At 36.4% G+C, this 12,056-nt stretch overlaps 2 protein-coding genes across 4 annotated transcripts in view; one reads left to right on the top strand and one right to left on the bottom strand.

Moving 5' to 3' along the window:
* The window catches only part of LOC108684711 (serum response factor homolog), a 23,678-nt gene extending 20,680 nt beyond the window's left edge, over positions 1-2,998 (bottom strand). Inside the window, exons 1-2 of the mRNA XM_018189175.1 lie at positions 2,949-2,998; positions 2,054-2,245 (exon numbers count right to left, since the gene is read on the bottom strand). Of these exons, the coding sequence (XP_018044664.1) occupies positions 2,054-2,245; positions 2,949-2,983 (227 nt within the window). The 5' untranslated portion in view covers positions 2,984-2,998. The remainder of the gene's footprint in view (positions 1-2,053; positions 2,246-2,948) is intronic.
* A 54-nt stretch (positions 2,999-3,052) lies between these two features.
* On the top strand, positions 3,053-8,529 carry LOC108684697. 3 transcript variants are annotated; one of them, XM_018189151.1, is made up of 7 exons: positions 3,053-3,456; positions 4,570-4,989; positions 5,342-5,801; positions 5,896-6,053; positions 6,162-6,329; positions 6,457-6,990; positions 7,271-8,529. In XM_018189151.1, the coding sequence occupies exons 2-7, from the start codon at positions 4,599-4,601 to the stop codon at positions 7,396-7,398; spliced, it is 1,839 nt and encodes a 612-aa protein (XP_018044640.1). In that variant the 5' UTR covers positions 3,053-3,456; positions 4,570-4,598; the 3' UTR covers positions 7,399-8,529. The 3 variants fall into 3 exon arrangements, with proteins under 3 accessions (XP_018044640.1, XP_018044641.1, XP_018044642.1); XM_018189152.1 differs by lacking the exon at positions 3,053-3,456 and adding an exon at positions 3,892-3,958; XM_018189153.1 differs by lacking the exon at positions 3,053-3,456 and adding an exon at positions 4,098-4,251.
* The last annotated feature ends 3,527 nt before the right edge of the window (positions 8,530-12,056 follow it).

Genomic DNA, 12,056 nt, shown 5'->3' on the forward strand with positions numbered 1-12,056 from the left:
GGCGTGGCGGCGGCGATCAGCCGCGATGCCTCGCTGCGCTGCGCGGCCCGAACTTCCCCCCACCGTCGAGCGACTACGCCGTAAAAAACTAGTCCATCGTAACGCCATGGCCATGATGGGATGAGGATCCGTGCCGAAATCGATATCGAAAAATCTCCCGGACTTCGTACTGTCCCGTTCGATCAGCAGATTGTCTATACGTATCTTCTTTCGGACGATATTCGGCCACGAGTGTGGCCGCGCAGTGGTACACTGCGCGTCGAGAGGGCGTCCCCGGCTGCCATATTTAGAAGTAGACGTTACCATATTAGGGAAAGTTTGCCAAATATGGTGAACAGAGGTGGTCCTTCCTTTTCGAATGATCGTACGGCGCGCCGCTACGAAACACCAATCCAACTGACAGTAGCGCTTCCTGCACGCCTTTCCGGCCCCCCCTGGTCGATCTGCATTTCTGCTATACGTGACCGCAAATCGCGGCAGCCGATCCGTATAGCTGTATTACGGAATGTAAACTTTACATCCGAGTTTATTGTACCGCCGACGACGCTACCGTCCTTGTGCGAACTTTCGGCATGGTATTATCAAAATGGGTGGAGGGGCGAAGAGGATGGAACGTGCGTGCCTTTAGGCAACGTCTCGTTCACGGAACTCTAAACGAGATGTTGACGATATGTTACGCTGTCATAGAAACTTTATTTGCGATCGACAAACATTCGTTATGTTTCGCAATTGACTTACCAATACAGTTTCATTTTAATCTCGAGATTTAACTAACTCATCATGTTTCAATTCTAAAAATTAGAAAAGAATGAAGAGTAAATTATTGAATCGAGATTAAAGTTAATTTACATTGGTAGGACATTGCCAATGTAGTTTAATTTTAATGTCAGTTCAATTAAACAGTTCAAACTCTTTATCTTTTTTTAGTTCCAAAAATTAGAACAGGATGAAAAGTAAATTGAACCGAGATTGAAGTTATATTGAAATGGGAATGATCAAAAAATTGTCTCACATCGATTTATATCATGCATAAAATTTTTAAGTCATTAAATATCATACAACTTATATTTAAATTTTGAGATCGTAATTGATGATTTTCCTATAAAAGTATACCAATGAAATATTACTACAATATTTAAAGTAGCTTAATGAAAACTTGAAAGTCATTAATTTTATTCATTTCGTCAAATATATATGTTTCAAACTTATTCATTCAGCTTTAAGATATCCTATGTACATAGAAAATTAAGAAATTTCTTCTTACAAAAATGTCGCATTACTTGATTTATATGTACAAAACATTTATTTTTAACAAAATTGATGCAGAACTAAACAAAACGCCAAGGAATATTTCTCTGGTATATAATTATCAAAGCCTGAAAAAAACTGAATAATTAAATAATATGATATTTCGTGTGCTGCTCTGTATATTAATCACACTGTATATTAATAACAATGTGTTATATACTTCAGTTTGCATATAATTTATTAAATAACATCTTCATAATCAATATTTTCTAAAAAAAACTTATTACTAGATTGCGGAATACGATTGTTTTAATACTTCATATAATGTCTTATTTTACTGAGCACTTGAAAACATTTTTCTAGAATTAACAAAAATTAAGGTTGTTCACCAGATGATATCGCACGAGCATGAGACATAAGAGTGTCATGTATCTCACGAGCATATGCCACTTGCGCGCGCACTGTCATTAGAAACTGTGGATAAGATAACGCTGGTCCCTCCTGCGTGCTTACCGTGTCGGTGCGAGTTGTTATAACGGACATTGGTAGGTATCGAACCGAACTGGAATGCTGGGACAGACATTCCACGGAGGTCTTCAGATGCAACTCTATCTGGTCACAAATGGAATAGAATTCTTCCATATTCTTGTTAAATCGATGATCTGGCTGCTCTATACCCTTCATGGTTCCTACATCAACTAAGCTATTTTGATGCAATGTCTGCGCCGCAGTTTTAAGAGCTATAGCTAATGATTCCCTCAAAGGTCCAACCAGAGATTTTACTTTAGAAATATTATCGAGTTTGTCCTGTGTTTGTTGTTGCTGCTGCTGCTGCTGCTGCTGTTGTTGCTGTTGTTGCTGTTGTTGCTGAACTTGTTGCTGTTGCGTTTGTTGCGCCTGTTGTTGATTCTGGGGCAACTGAGGATTTACCGGCTGTCCCATTTGTCCTACACCCATAGCACCTGGCTGTTGAATCGGTGGGATGTTCATCTTGATCCTATAATTTTTAATTTGCCATGTTCAATATATCTAATATGCAATGAATAAAATCTAATAAGAACAAAGTTTTTCTGGAAGTTTTTCTTGAAAGCAATATATATCAAGAGTTAACCAATAACATTAAACTTCAATTGGGTTGTATTTAGAAACATCATCCCTTTGTCTTGTATCTCATTTTATTCTTTTTTTTTTTAATCTTAAAGCTGGAGTATGTAATATTATAAATTAAATTTAGCGTTAATCGAATAATGATATATCTCAAAGAATTTATTACGAAAAATATTATTCCAGTCACAGGGAATTCAAACCCTTCTCGAGGAGAACATCTTTTTTGCAATTCAACTACTTTATCAATTTAAAAGTATGCCTTTTCCCATCTCTTACCGATTTTTAAAAATTCGTTAGCAAAATCTTGACGTTAGTTAATCCGAACGTATATTTCTTTTTTAGTCGATCCCTGCAATTGAAAAGTTCTAAAAATGTTTTCTTATATCTTAGGATACTTTAGCACAAAGTCTCTTGTTATCATTCTTCTAATGTCCTGTTTCATACTATTTTTACAAAATAGCGAGTGTATGTACACAAAGTTTTGTAGGTTAGGTAGATTTTAATCATCGGAACAGTGAAGAGTGCAAAGTGCAAGCCAGTACAAACCTCGCGACATTCACGCACGCGCCATAATGAATTACTGTGAATCGTACCTTAACGTCGGGCGACGCCTCATTGGCGACTTCATCGACGAATCAGCTTGCACGGCAATGAGGACCGAGTCGAATCACGCATGGCGTCCGGGGGGAACCGACGCCATCTAACGACTGGCATTCCTGCTCGCTCCCGCTGGTAAAACCAGGACCATCGTCGAAGAAGCGCGTAACTTCCTCGTCGCTCTCGTCGGTCCTGTTGTTTGGCGGATTGTGCGTGTTTAACCGTGCTTCTACAGTGACTACTCCTACCTAAAGTCGACTAGGTCGTCGCGTTAAGTCCGTTATGGCGCGTGTACGCCGTATGAAATGATAGGCGTGGGACGGGGCTCACTGCGTGCCGGCCAAACGTTTGGGCGAACGAGCTAACCCGTGTGTGTGCGTGTTGGCAACGCAACGAGCGACGGCGGTCAATCATCCAGACACGGAGGACCCACCACTGTGCGCTGTGGCGGATTCCTGTTACACGGCCATCCCCCCTCTACCCCGCTCTCCTGCAGGATCGCAGGTAACGTATAGTAACGTAGCGAGCGAGCGAGCGAGCGCGAGCGCGCCATCCTGAACCGCCGCGCCGCGTCGCGCGCGTTGCGTTCGTCCCGCCAGCTGCGTCCCCGCGGCGAAAATTCGCCCGTGTTTATGTTTACTCCTTTAATTACCCCCTCCCCCGCCACCCTACCCCTCGTGTCTGTCTAGCCTCTGCACTCATCTCCTTTCCCACTTTTCACGATTTTCTCGTCGCTTTTCGCCACGCGCCCGCTTCTTCATCTCCGCGTTTCTCTCTCGCTCTCCCTCTCTCTCGCTTTCGTTCTCGCTCTTGCGCTCTCCCTCCCCTTCTCCTCTCTGACTCTCTTCTTCCCTCCCTCTTCTCTCTCTCTCTCTCTCTCTCTCTCTCTTTCTCACACACACACAGACGTTTTTCCTCCCTGTCTCGCGTTCTTCGCCTATTAGCGGAAACAAACGTTTCCATTTTTTTTTTTATCGCCGGATTACGTTCGCGGCAACGCGCTCAGGTACTCGGTTCGCTGTGTAGGAATATATACAGAAAAGTGCTCGTAATGTACTCGCGATGATAATTGTGTTATATAAACTTTGTATTATCATGTGACTTTTTTCTTCTTGTTTCTTAATTACTCCGATATGTTCGGGAATAGCAATAGATACGAGGATTGCATTTTCAGTTTAATTAGCGGAGTAATTGTCAAGTACAAACAGTAATTGTACACATCATTTCGTTATGCACAACTTTATATTTGAATGAATTATAGCAAAAAGTTAGTTCTCGACTGTATACAATTAACACACGGTACGGTTATCGAGATATAATCCAATGTAAATAAATTAATTGCAAAGAATTATTTTATCTCCTGCTTGTTGTTGCTTTATCGGTTTCATATTCGTAGATAAAAAATTATTCCTGTAATTGAAAAAGAGTGTTTGTCTTAAACCTGTCCATGATGCTAAAAATCAATTTGGGATCTCAGAAAAAGAATTAACAGAGAAAGAATTAATTAAGTCACATATTTGAACAATTTGATTACATTACTAATGTGAGTGACTTTCTGAGATCTCAGTCTGATTTCTAGCGTTTTGGACACAAGGCTTTAACATTAATGGCATCTAGGTACATAGCTGTATTCTACCAGCCACTCCATGCTCCCTATAAATGCTATGGCACAGAAAGTGGTACCAGGATCAGAGTCAGGATCGATGAAACCTCTGACTGGCAGCGGACTAAGTTATGTCACGCTGCAACCACCCAGTCAACCACTTAGTTTGGTGCAAGACCATAGACCCTCGGTGTATCAGACTCCACCATATATAGGAAGTAATATGGAAAAGGAACCAGAAGCAGAGAAATTGATTCCAAACGGTGTGGAGGTTACGAAAACTGAAACCGAGCAAGACGTGCCTGCTGTTGTAAAACAAAATGAATCCAACAGAAACAACAACCTGAGTCCAGAGACTCCTGCTCAAGAACAACCATGTGAAATGCAATCGGAACAAGTGCTAACTTCTTTAATAGAGTTTCCAATAAATACTCGTAAGTAACATTATTCTTCTTAATTCTCTACATGTAAATTAACATTTTCTTGAGAAAGATATTTAATAATAGAATGTATCTAGTAACATAAAAAATAAATACTTTATATTCTGTTATTAAAATTGTATTATTTATCTTATTATAATTATATTATAATTATATGTGATAATGTATCTTTAAAAGTTTAGTGTGAAGTAAAATTTAAAATAAAATGAATTAGATGAAACACATAGAATAACATTACGCGAATTTAAGATGCAAAAACAAAATATTAATATAAATCTATGTTACAAAATAAAAAAAAATAAATGCAAATGTTTATATTTATATGCAATTATATTTATTTTTATAGCAATATGCACACCAGCACAAAACAAAGTTGAGGAAAAGAAGGTCCCTGTAAATAATGGATCAAAGGAATCGGATGGTAAAGCCGTTAATACTTCTGTACATATAAAACAATCTCCACATAAGCCAGAAGATACACAAACTAAGAACGATGTTCCAAAGGCAAAACCTATAAATCAGAGTTTGAAAGTATCGAGCGATAATGCAGCTGCGACATTAACTAGTACATATAAACCTGACGCGAAAGTCACTACCTCTCCGAAGACAACCAAACGAAAATCTAGAGAACTAAAAGATTTGAAGGTAGCTACTGTAGTCACCGATGGAGCAAGTAAACCTAAGAGAAACCGAATTCAAACACAACCCTATCAAAGTCCATTACCGGAGATTGCTTTACTGGTCAAAAATCTCAATAAGACTCCTGGTTCTAAAGCACCTGACGACAAACTCATCGTGTTCTATAAGTAAGCATCCCATTTTACAAAAATATTTAAATATTTAACTTAATATCTTTATATATTTATGAACAAGAATTAATTATTAAATATTTATTATTAGAAACGAATTTTTGGCTGTGAGGAATGCAGAAGGAAGTTTTTATGTTTGTCAAGCGATGCAAAATATCTACAAATCAAGCAGACGCATTCGCATACGTTGGTTATCTCAAGATAAAACCAATGGCGAATTCTATTCACCTGATTTCTATGATACCATAGGTATTGTCACACATTTTTTTATTTATAACATTATTATATACTTATCACTATTATATTAGGATATATATTGTATTTATCTTTTTTAATTTTATTTCTTTTAATTTTCAGATTTTGATTGTATATTAACAAATCTAAACCTAAACAAAGTCGACAAACATAAATTCTGGTTAACCAGAATAGAGCTGTTACGTACAGAAAATATCTTAAAACGGGCTATTGATGTTGAGGCTGGAGTGTCTGAGAAACCTCGAGTTACAGAAGAACATCCTGATGGATGTAAGTAATAATAATAATATTATAAAATGATAATAAATTTTATAATCTATTGTCACAAATGTTATGTCTATTGTCTTATATACAGTTTTACATATCAAATGAGTAATTGCAACGTTTATTTCCGCAGTGGATCTGTCACTTTATAAAGATGAGTCACAGCTGAAGAGAAGAAAAAGCTTGCATAACGAAAAGCCAAATCGTAAAAAGTCTAAGCGAATTGCGAATTCTACGGATGATGACATAGATGACGAAGAATCTGATCGAAATCGGAAAACGTCCAAAGCGAGTCGTGCGAAGAAACGATCGGTCAAAGCATTGGCAATCGCTAAATCTGTCGCGAAAGGCAGCAGTAGAGCAGAGAGAGCACTAAACAGAAGCACAAAGTCCGGCAGTAGTTTAGACAATGATCATGTTTCTACTACTGCTACTACTACTACTACTGCTGCAGTTGCCATGACTAATGCAACTACAGCTGCTACAGCAGTTGTTGCTAGTGCTCCTATAACTGCTGCTACTACTACAACTACTGTCAATCCTGCTACCAATTCCGCCGTGACGGATACCAAAAATAATGTAGAAATGAAGAAGTTGGATTTAAAGAAGAACGGCAAGCAGCAAAGTAATAATGGTACCAGAGGGTTTCCGAGAACAAAACCTGGAGGTATGAAATGTTTTATATGTTGCACATTAAAACGAATTCTTTCTGTTATTTTTTTTCAAATATATTTTATGAAGAAATCGAATTTTTTGCAAAAAATTTTATTATTCAATAGAATTTTATAAAACAATTTAAAATAATTTAAACTTGATATAAAGAAAAATATATAAAATATATTGACTGAAAATTCACTGAATATCAATTGACTGAAAATTTAAATTATATTTCTTAATATTTATAAAATAGAATTATATTTCTTAATTAAATTAAATTAAATTTGAAGGTTCTGCTCAAGCCACACAGCAATCCAGTAAAATAGCAGGACGTCCGAAGCGTGTGGCCGCTACCACCGGTGTTGTTTCGTCCGAGGAAACACCTTCTTCAAGGAAGAAACCACGCGGTCGGGCATAAAATTAACTTAACGTTGCTTTTTTTAATACTACAGTTACAGCCGAGTCTGTATCGTAGGCAATATGTACGTGTGGTACACCACTTAAAATTGCAATCAATTTGTTATGTAATATATACTTATGTATATGGATCTCAAGATTCTTAAATGTATCATGTGTGCTGCGATAATATTATAGTCCAATGATACGGGATCAACGACTTGTATCTCTGATTCGTCAAGTCGCATTTGAAAAAAAAGAAAAGTAAAAAATAATAAGAAAAAAAAGATTCAGAGATTTATGCGAGCGATATTGTGATATCATACAAAATTTGTACATATCGTCTACGTCTCAGACTCCTTTAGGGGAAGAAAGTCACGGAATGTGTGGGAATGGTACCTTGAGTTGAGTAATAACTAATCTACAGGGTGTCACATACTAATGCACTCTTGCAATAGTCTATTTTTGATGTTGTGAGTGAACCGTACGTGATTCAGTTAATTTTAATGTACACTTTCCATTGGATATGGTATATACTATGTACAAAATACACATGTATCTGGAAGAGGTAGGAGTTATATGTATTCTATAAAACAGAGAGAGAGAGAGAGAGAGAGAGAGAGAGAGAGAGAGAGAGAGAGAGAAAAGATACAGAGTTAAAAAGAAATAGTATCGACAGAAAAAACGAGAATAAGCCCGAGTTTTACCGATCCGCCGAGCTAATCTTCGATTGATCGGTAAAAGATTTCGAAGTACAATACATTACTGTACATTATGCTGAATCCTTGCTGTTAAAAATAGCACGTATAAATGGTCCAGCGCCTATATAAAGACAGGCAGAGTAAAGAAGTGCCCTGAATTGTCTCCTTGTCAAGCCAAGGATTCGCGAGAAACTCGCGAACGGAAAGTAGTACGTTGCTTATAATTTGTTTTTTCAATTTGCACTTACGATGGCCCGTTATAAAAGGGTTCGTAATTGAAGATTGAAAGATTGAGAGAGAGAGAGAGAGAGAGAGAGAGAGAGAGAGAGAGAGAGAGAGAGAGCGAGCGAGCGAGCGAAAGCGAGAGAGTGGTGCCACATTATTACGATTTTAGTTACGTAGACGTAATTTTAGAGAAAAAAAGAAACAATACTTATTTAGAGTGATAAGTCTTGAACTTTAATTGTATAAATCTTGATTTATGTATGTGTTAATTTGAACCTTTTTTTTCATTGAAGGTTATAGAATGACGGAGTGTATATTTAATATCACATGTTAGATGATATGATACAGTTATGATTTATATATATTTCGCCAAATTTATATAAATTTACATATATTTTAATATAGCATATTTTATATTCTGTACGTTTGTTGCGGAGAATGTAATCTTGTGTCAGTGAATTTTTTTTCATCGAGGAACCGTTAAGAACTTATATCGTTTGATTGTGTAATGTGTAATGAGACATGTATGTTTCTCTTTTTATACACTATGACCATAGAAGTATGAAGATCTTGCGAAACAGATAGATTATTTATAATGTTTTGAGAGAGATTGGCAACTTCGAGCATTAGAAGTGCTTGTCGACTGCGATGATAAATTTTCTTTGATTAGATTCTGTATTGGGATATGTGTAAACGTATTTTATACATCGACCGTTAAGATACTGTCGTTCTCTTGCTTGATTTCGCCCGGACCCGTGTATATAAAGCGATTAGATAATCAAAATTGTGCATACAAGTGTTACTACCAAGGAAACTTTCTCGTAGCGTTCCGAGTGAAATTAGGGCGATCACATTGCAATTCGCTTATCACAAGACACCCGCTTTTCATTTCACATAAAGTAATTTTGTAATTCTCTCGATAATCGCTTATTGTTTCTTAATGATCATGGACGCTATACGTTGAGCGCAAACGCACGATCCCGCTATGCCATTAAAAAAAAAACGAGAGAACAGGCATATCGACCTCTGCTCGAAAGAAAAGAAGATAGAATACGACATTATTATAACTAAATGGTTAAGATGAAATTTTTTATTCTCGAGATGGGACACGCATACACGAGTAAGATATCAATCCTGTCATACTTGGTCCATTGCACATTGTATTTGAAAAATATACGCATACAAAGCATATTGTATGAATTTAAGTAAAAAATTCTAATAATACACACGCAGAACTGTTTGCTCATCTTATCTTATTATTATTCAATTTCGCTTTAAAAACGCTTGATGCATTTTTCTTTTTTTTTTTTTAATCAAAAAAAGAAAGAAAGGTACAAGCGCGATCGTCAGCAAAATGTGCAATCAGTATACGCAATTACGCATAATTGTCGACGTGAAGACGATGATGACGCGTTGTTCGCTTGTACGCATTTTCTAGAGATCGTTCTTCATTCCGACCTCATTAAGTACGACTAAGATGTGTTTAATGAAATGTAATTCGACGTTGCGCGAGAAATTTTTTTTTTCCGATTTAGAAAGAAACAAAAATTTATCGCTGGGAGATTTATCTACCGAATCCTCTTTGTTCTTTCATGTATTCGACTTTCATCTCAAACCTGCACTCCGATAGCTCCGATGGACGAGCGTCATCAGGCGACGAAGTCGTCGATGCTTGCACACATCTGAAGATACCAGGTGCCATTCGGGATCGAGTTAAATTACACAAATGCGATCACACTAAGGGATTATGGAGGAGCGTTTCGACTCGCGTAACGATTAAGTGTCTTAACGTTAGCTCTTATTAGATATATATAAGTGCTTCGGATGGTTTGCTAAGGTAATCAAATAAACTAACTGTACGATGTATATATTCGTTAACATATATCGATCGTGGTATATGCGTACCGCGTACGTATATAGGACTCTAGTGATCATATCTTTCTCGCACCGCGCGTTTCTTTACGTTTTCTTCTCGACTTCTACTTCCTTCGACCATAAATTCTCTCCTTCCTCAAATATAACATGTACATATTTCTCATCAGACATTCGGATCAGCTCTGCATGCGATTTTCTCGTTGAATCTCAGTAAACACCAATTAAAATTAACATAACATCAATATTATAATTTCACACTGAGGCTCAGTTTCACAACTCACAATTAACGAGGTCAGCTTGTTTCTCATCTCTTTCCAATTTTAACATTATAAAGAGATGAAAAATAAGTTAAACCTCGATTAAGAGTTAATCATAAGTTGTGAAACTGGGCCTGAATAATGTAAATCTAATATAACATACACATGTCTTACTTTTGGTACTTTTCAGCAAGAGACTTAGTATGATACAGTGATCATATCATCTTTGTTTAACATTGATGAATAACAAGAATGATTTACTGATTATAATGATTTATAATGATTTACTGTATTACAAGCTGATCTCTTGCTAAAAAGCATCCATTGTTGAATGTACAATTATAACATTGATGTTATATATTGCTTCCCTATAAGCATACAATATTGCTAGAATGTTATATGAATATTATTTACCTTTTTTTTTTTATTATATAATATTCTAGGAATATTCTGTCTTAGAGTTTAAGTTGATGTTTACTGGACTGGATATCTTCTCCCTGCTGTCAATCGCGGTAATAAAAATTCTTAAACGACCGAGCACGCATTAATTTTCTCATCTTTTTTTTTTTAATTAACTTTGATTAAGCTTACAGCTTTACGCGCGCATCTCATAATTGATAAATTAAAATGCGAAGATTGCTCATAATTGAAAACTCCGTCATACGTGTGATGAATTCGAAGACAAATCGTTCTTATCATTAAATGCTACCTTCCGTATCGTCGGGATTTTCTTTTCTAATGTTATTACAACGAAATTGCGCGTGATTGTACAAATCTTATAATTACGATGAAAAGACGCGAAAATAAGACGTTTATTAAGCAGGAAAAAATATTAAAAAAACGAACAGCATACAGCCGTTTGTTATAACGCGTGACAGGATTAATATATTGAAAAAAAAAGAGAGAATAGCACCATTAAAGATGTGGGAACGATATGATGACCGTTTAAACGCAAATTGAATAAGTTTCTGTGCTTGTAACCAGTTTCGCCGAATTTGCGCGATTCGCGCGTTCTCCCATACTATCTTAATTAAGTAGAGAGAATTTTATATACCTGTAGAAAAGAAACGTCCTCCTTTTTCTCTCCCCGGGGAGACGTTTCTTCCTCTAATTATTTCGACAAAAGTTGTTTTGTCTCGTAAGATAATTGTAAGAGTAAGATAAGCATTTTACGATCGAATAGAGGGTGAGATACATATGTATAATTAACTTCACGCAGTTCATGCAACTCTCTCGATGGCGAGTCGAAAAATTTAACGCAGACACGCAAAAGTGTTTTGTACAAAGGTCCTTTGGTTATGTATGTATAATAAAGTGACGTCCAGAAATCGCGAATGATCGTTCTTTCAAAGCGGCAGTGAAGTAAACCTTGATCGATCCTCGCTCGAAAATCGAAGAATTTTAATTTTGTAGAGAAACTACAAATGTTACATGAAAATCACAAAGTTGATATTTATTTTTCCGAAATTACTTTTTTTTTTAGAAATTTGTAAAATCAAATTAGTTGTATCTTAATTTTCTCAAGATCAGAAGACCAATTTTTAATACTAAAAGTACCTACGTTTCGTACTCACTAAAAAAGGATTAATCGAATAAATTAATAGAAAAATTAAGAAAGATGA

This window comes from Atta colombica, unplaced genomic scaffold, assembly GCF_001594045.1.
Source record: "Atta colombica isolate Treedump-2 unplaced genomic scaffold, Acol1.0 scaffold137, whole genome shotgun sequence".
Classification (NCBI taxonomy): domain Eukaryota; kingdom Metazoa; phylum Arthropoda; class Insecta; order Hymenoptera; family Formicidae; genus Atta; species Atta colombica.

Bases quoted from the DNA above. Each gene is read 5' to 3' on its own strand.
- LOC108684697 (XM_018189151.1), top strand. From the start codon at position 4,599: ATGCTCCCTATAAATGCTATGGCACAGAAAGTGGTACCAGGATCAGAG. The intron at 5,802-5,895 runs GTAAGCATCCCA...ATTTATTATTAG, and splicing joins AAACTCATCGTGTTCTATAA to AAACGAATTTTTGGCTGTGA. The intron at 6,054-6,161 runs GTATTGTCACAC...TTTAATTTTCAG, and splicing joins TGATTTCTATGATACCATAG to ATTTTGATTGTATATTAACA.